We start from the raw sequence: 7,376 nt of genomic DNA, 5'->3' as shown, positions 1-7,376 counted from the left end.
GTTGTATTGTGTGCATCACATAGAATATGTTGCATACAATATGTTGTGTGCGTAAAACCATGTTTTAGTAGTATGATCGGGATGAGTGGGGATTGCAGTTCGAGAATGGCGTATGAATTAGTGCAAAATGTTATGTATAATGTAAAACATTTATAATAAATAATTGTGGGCTTATCATTTTAAATCCAGATTTTCCACTATTACTTTTTCGTGATATATATTAATTAAAGATTAATCCCACTCAACAAACTATCAATGACAATAAGGTTTATAGTTAAAAAATAAAAAAATAAAAAATATGGGAAGTAAAAGTGCTTTGCACCATAAGTGCAGTCAAAATTGAATGAAAAATACCTAAGTAAGTATGCATAATCAAATTTATAATAGTCATTCTGAACCATAATGTGTTTATGTTAATATTAAATAAAAACATGTTTGTGTAAAGGGGGCAAAATAAAACTTATTATTTATACCCCTACTAATCTATAATTCATTTTTTTTTTTAATTTTCAGGGGACTATGGAATATCTCGGTTTCGCTGCTACGAGTAAGCTGATAGCCGCTTCTGTCACCTACCCTTATCAGGTCATAAGGGCTCGCCTGCAGGATCAATACCACTCCTATGCAGGTTCAATGGACTGCATTCGGCAGACCTGGAGGTACGAAGGTCTCAGGGGTTTCTACAAAGGGCTTTTTCCTTATCTTCTCCACGTCTGTCCCAATATCTGCCTCGTTTTCATCATTTATGAGAAGTTTACTGATACAAGCTAGGTTTCCTTTCCCCAAGATCAGACATATCTGTTTTTTTTTTTTTTTATTCTCTTTTTTAAAAAGACATCTGTAGATATTTTCATTTGTTTGGCCTCTAACATTGTGTCATTTGTTACCTGTTATAACTTATTATTACTTAATTTATTGGGAATTTATAAATAAGTATTTTGATATAGTGAAGGAAAAAAGACAACCAAATCCCATTAAATTGTAATTTTATCTTTATAAATTATATATAATATTATTTTCAGGAGTATATTTGGTGTTTAACATCTTAGACATATTTGTTCATGTTCGATGAAGTTAGCTCATTACTGCGCCATTATTCATTGAAACAATGAATTTGCTTATGAGTTAAGGCATGCTTTTCTCTTACAAGCTACTTAGGAAATTTTTTAAAAACTAGATAGAGGGGAGGTGGTGAATTGGAACAAATATTTAATAAGTGAATAGTTTTTCTTTTTTTATTTCATGTTGTAGTACTTTTTTTTTTTTTAATCTATTGTAAAGGTAAGGAAGTCCTACTTTCTCTTTTAAATTATTGACCTTTTACATCTACTTTCATTTTGACTCAAATTTTTAATTGAATATGTATATGCAAGTTTATTAAAAAAAATTACAAGATATAATTATTAATATTATTTGATGTCTCTTTATGAAAGTAGATTAAATATTCCATCCTTTGAATGCAATATCTATTGCTTGCTGATAGTAACATACTATTTTTTGAGAGAATTTTAATCATCTTATTAAGATGGATTGGAAATTTTGCTACTGATTTATTGAATTGAAACTTACCTTCCTGATTGAGGTTAGTGAAAAGGTTATTTGTTTGTTTAGAATTTTAATCCTTATATTTATTCTATTATTTCAGCACTTCATTTTTTCTCCCTTCTTTCCTTCACAATCTGTTTGGTGTGTAAAATAAAACTGTTGGTTAAATCGATGAAGCTTTATTACTTATTTTATAAATCTATAGATCTTTGTATTCACATCGTATGTAGGATTAAATATTTCAAAATTTAAATGATCAAACATTTGTTAATTATTGACAGGTTAATAACTGTATCAGTGAATAGTTTATATTATTATGATTTACAGATTTAAAAAAATAATTAGCAATCATTGTTATTGAATGTTAGTTCCTATGTATGTTAATTTTATGACTTAAATAATTTTCAGTAGAAATGCTGAAAATTTTGTGATCATGGTGAATATTTTCAGTTTGTCCATCTATAATGATTAGTTAAAATTAATTAGTTAATTTCTGAATGTAATTTAGCTTATGTTATGGAATATTTGTGTCTGTTCAACTTGGAAAGAAAGGTATGAAAATATAATTTGTTAGTAGAAGAAAAAAAAGATTAAAGCTGATGATACCTAGATGAGCAGTTATTAATGTTTGTATATTGTCTGTATGAACCATTCTTTCCTTGTGAATTTGTCGAAACTGTGACATTTATTTATTTATTGTAAGCAAGCCTGCAGGCGGGGACTGCTTATAAATCCTTGTGTGCTTACTTCCTGTATGAGCCGAATTGGTGTTTGTACCTTAAAATAAATCATTATACTTGTGATATTTTATTACTCCATTATAATTTACTTTTTTTTCTAATTGATTGTTATTTTGGTTTAAGTTTGCATTATAAGCATTTGTTTCTCTCAAAAAAGAAATTGTGATATGATCATGGTTGTTTATTTATTTAAAAAATTACCTTGTGGAAGAAATTAGGTTTGTGAATGAAATTATCATTAATTTATTAATTAGTAGAATTCTATATACATGCATGCCTTCATTCTAATAAATTTACAATTCAAAATAGTTAATCGTTGGTTTCGCATTAATATTTTAATGAAATGGCTAAATAAAGAATCCCGGCATAGTTTAGCTTAAATTATGAATATTTAGCATTAATAATAAAACAAAAATAGCAAAAGTAAAAGCATTCCTTTTGAGGTTAACATTAAAGTACTTTCCTTTTGAACTTTTTGCAGGTACGAGGGATTTCTGGGCTTTTACAAAGGTTTGACACCTAATCTTTGTAGAGTAGTACCTGCTACAATGATAACGTTTGTTACATATGAAAATGTATGGCGATTTGTCGACAAAATCAAAATTCAAGTCAGTGAAACTGAAGCTAAATGAAAAAGCTTAAGTTAATATAAAATAGAACAGTCCCTCATTTGTTTTTTAAAAGTTATTTATTTTATTTCTAGTTTTTTTCCAATTGCTAAGGTTGATGTAGTAAGCGAGCACTGTACTTGCAGCTTAATTTTCTTTAAATTGAATTATCAATTATGATGTACTTCTTCATTTATTTATAAATATAAATGAACATGACTTTGTTACCATTATTACTATTTTCACAATAAATTATTTTAGATTGTAAATGCTTTTTTTTTTTTCTTGTTTCTAAATACCTCTTTAGTCTTTTGTCTGAAATAATTATACTTGTAAAACATGTTATTTTAACCACATTAGTCAAATAGGTAATGAAATTTAACCCAAAATGTAATTATTAAATTAAATAAATCTATGGAGGGTCCAATTTTCCTTTATTTCATGTTAGTTGAAATGTTACAGATATTCATCTATAAATTCATGTACATAATTATTTTTTTATACAGTAGGAGAGAGATAGGTTCTTGTAATCTATGGCCATAAAAGTCATTGTCAATATCTTTTCTGGTTATGTTAATTCATATTTTTATGTTGAAGTAGGAGTGGAATGGCTTAAGGGGTTAGCGATTGCAGATATTAATTCTGTAATATCCGGCGAGGACCAACTCTCCTAGGAAACATTGAGTCCTTAGTTGGGGGAAATCTAGCAACTCAGGGTGCTTACCACAGTCATTGATCTAGAAACAGTACTTCCTTACCAAGTACTGAGCCTAAAATCTTTCAGGGATTGTAGTGATACAGGTTTTCTTAATATATAGCACTAGGTTTTCATTTTCCTACAAATTGTACTTTTAATGAAATGTTTGTTTAAAATTGAGCTATCTTCTTTTTCATAGATTTCATCAAGTATTTTTAATGTCTTCAATATCATTTGCATGATAATAGATTTTAGTGTCTCAATGTCAAAGTTGTTTGTGCCCTGTTCCTTTAAAAAAGTAAAAATGATAGTATATGAAAATCATGGCAAAATTATAATTTCAATTTAAATTGAAACCCCTAGCAGCCTTCACCTGATCATGTTAATGTGGTTGGTTTGGAAAGATTTGAAACCTTAATTGATTGATAGTCAAGATTTTTGTTCGAGGTATTTTTATTGTATTGCATGTGCATCATTTTTATTTGGAAGTAATTGAACTGTGAGGGAAATTTAATTTCTTTAAGCCAAGTATTCATTCATTAATTTCAGTTGAGTATCGGAATATTTCTTCTTCACTACAGTTTGGCTTTGCTTTTTATAGGAATTGATCTAGAGTAAGAAAGGTGAGCATTAAAAAACTATTCCTAAGATCTTACATCATTTACACATTTTAAGGCTTATTATTTCTCAAAAGTTATTTATTGTTTGTAAAATAAAATTATAAATAATTTTTTGTCACGGATAGATTTTCCATAAGAAAAAAAATGTGTACATAATCAAGCTGATAAATAATTGACTTCTATTTATAATCCCTAAATTGATACAAAAATAAGTACTGACATTTTAATAGAGGATCAAAAATTTAAAAAATAGATACATGATATCTGAAGTTGAATTGATTTGATGATGGAAAGATTCTGATTTTCTTAATGTCTTTAGTTGAGAGTGGTAGGAATATGAAAAAAACAATTCTCAGAATCTACAAACAATTGAAAGTGAAGCAAAAACATTTGTCTCAGTCTTTTCTCATTTTTCAGTCTCAGATGTTCAAGGCTGTGGTCAAGAAGAAAAATAGTCATTAAATGTTATTTCTTACATCACCACCCATCACAACAGCCCTGATGAAGACCTAGATTAAGGATTGAAACGTTGGCAGTAAATGTTGTGTTGTTTTTTTTAACGATATAAAGGAGAATTTAATTTTACATTAATACATAAAGTTTGATCAAAATCTTTAGAGCCATTTTAGGGAAAATGTGAAGTATCTAATCTATAAAGTGGAACTTCCAGTTTAGTTGATTTTATCGAAGAAATAATTCTTTCACATCCCAAGGATACACCTACGTTAATTTAAGTTTCGAACGACTTTCCGTTTTTGAGCTAAGCTGTGCCCACAGACCATTTTGCGAGACTGTTAATTGGATTTAAGGGACTCAAAAACGTGTATTTTCTCCAAAAATTCGAATTGGATTTTCTCTATTTCAGAGCTGGCAGTAAGTTTAATTTCTAAGTAATGATTTGATATAACATTTCTGAGATTGTCGATATTTGACCCATAAGGGATGGCCTCGTTTTTACCTTTTACTTTCATTACTTTGCAAGTTTTGTGAAATCTTTCCTCTAAAATCCTTATTTTGTTATTATAGCCTCGATTCAGAAGGATATCGGCACTGCGCTGGAATATGTGGAAAATCTGGCGGTAGAGCGTGTTTTTTACCAAATCACCATTTTGAATAACCGTTGGTCTGTTAGTCGTATTTCCTTACAAAGTACTGTACCCTGACTCTTCATCGGTTGTACCGATACTGATTTAAAAGCTACATTTCATAAAAAAATATACTGAAAGATCAGTGGTGAGTGAATTTATTTTGAGAAATAAATAGGAAGATGGTTGGGGGAGGGGGGAGGGTGCAGTCTATATTCTGACTGCACCCTCCCCCCCCCAACCATCTTATTATTTAACCAACTTATTTGTGGTATATTCCAACTGCACCCTCCCCCCCCCCAACCATCTCCTCATCTATATTATCCACGATAAATTATCTTCTCATCATTATTTTGAGAAATCTCTATCTGAAAAACCAATTGACGTACAGATGTCTATTAGCACACAAATTAAAGCTAGTTTAATGGACTATAATCTAAAGTATGACGTTTATCTTCGTAGAAGTAATAATTTCCATGATACTTATTAGAATAAGTTGATTTATAGTTGTTCGGATAAATTTTCATGTGCAAAATTTATATTCATAAACGAATATCATAAAAACTACTATCCTCACTAAGATACGTATCATAAACTACTTTATATTAAGTTAAATTAGGTTTATTTTGATTGCTATCTGACAAATATACGACTTATGGTTCCAGAGATATATTTTCAAAAATCAAACATTTTATCCAAATACCTAGAAATTAACATTTTGTGAATTTATTTTGTCATATATCATATACACTACTACTGCAACAAAGATAAACGTAGAAGTAGTAGTGTATATTATAAACTATTTTATAGTAAATTTAAATAGCTTCAATTTGAGTGCAGGTAGATATCTGTATGTCGAATGGTTCCTGAGATATATTTTTTAGTAAATGAAACTGTCCGAACAACAATTAATCAATTTATTTTAGCAATTATCGTGAAAACTACTATTCCTACGATGATAAACATCATTAACTACATTAACCTAGCTTTAATTGGAGTATAAATACACATCTGTACGTGGAATGGCTTCGAGATATAATTTTTCAAAATAAATCACTACCTAGTTATCATTTAGTACATTTTTATGAAATGTTGCTTTTTAAAAACCTGTATCTCGAGAACTATGGAACGTAAATAGCTAGTTCTATTAGGGCTCACATTTTAGCAAATTTACTCAAGTTTAAATGATGTTCTCTTAGGGTTGTTGATAGTTTTAAAGATATAAATCTCCGAATGAAAAATTAATGTTTTTTAACGTTTTGAAACAGCCGCGATTTTTTATTTCCCTTAACAATACTTGGCAGACTCATCAATTTTGACTAGTAATTATACATGGTTTTTATTAAAGTGATTGAAAATTGGGGTGAGATAACAGCCTTTTTTCTTCCTGGCTCTTGTACTATTCCTACATATATCACTAAATAACATCAGAGCATATTATTTCAACTGGTATACATATATCATTTCTTTGTAGTATTTATGCATGTATTATAGGAACATTATAATAAAGGAGTTTACGAAAAAAAAAATTCAACTAGAGCAAATTCTCTAAAATACTAGCCCTAATTTGCACTTTGATAGTTCTTGAGATGTAGTATTTCATATACCATTTTTTAAAAATCAAAATATTGAGAAATCAAGATTTTGTAAATATATTATGGCAAATTTCATGGAAACTAATATTTCTTTGAAAATACTAATACTTAAAGTACATTCAACTAGCTTAAGTGTTAAAAGACATCTGTACCTCAAAAGTTCCTGAGATATAGTTTTTCATTAACCAAATATTTTGTTCGAACAACTAGAAATCAACATTTTGTAAATTTATTTGGGCAAATGTTATGAAAACTACTACTTGTATGAAGATAAACATTAAAGTACATATAACTATCTTAGATTTGAGTGCTATTAGACATCTGTGGGTCTAACGGTTCCTGAGATATACTTTTCCCAAATTGAATTCACTAACAACTTATTTTTCGTTATGAAATCTTGCTTTTAAAGAAGTGTATCTCCTGAACAACTGAACAGAAACAACTCTATAAGGGCTCATATTTTTGCAAATTTAATCTACATTTAAA

At 28.8% G+C, this 7,376-nt stretch overlaps 1 protein-coding gene across 1 annotated transcript; it reads left to right on the top strand.

Moving 5' to 3' along the window:
* Positions 1 to 512: 512 nt before the first annotated feature.
* On the top strand, positions 513 to 2,457 carry LOC136796408 (solute carrier family 25 member 32-like; the record flags this gene model as incomplete). Its single annotated transcript, XM_067050071.1, is given in 1 exon segment — positions 513 to 2,457. A coding segment is annotated over 1 exon segment (259 nt), but the record flags the coding sequence as incomplete, so codon positions are not given.
* Positions 2,458 to 7,376: the final 4,919 nt, after the last annotated feature.

This window comes from Halyomorpha halys, unplaced genomic scaffold (genome assembly GCF_000696795.3).
Source record: "Halyomorpha halys isolate HHAL.00 unplaced genomic scaffold, Hhal_1.1 Scaffold100.1, whole genome shotgun sequence".
In the NCBI taxonomy this organism is placed as follows: domain Eukaryota; kingdom Metazoa; phylum Arthropoda; class Insecta; order Hemiptera; family Pentatomidae; genus Halyomorpha; species Halyomorpha halys.
Note: the sequence above shows the minus strand (reverse complement) of the source record. Positions and strands in the feature narration are given on the sequence as shown.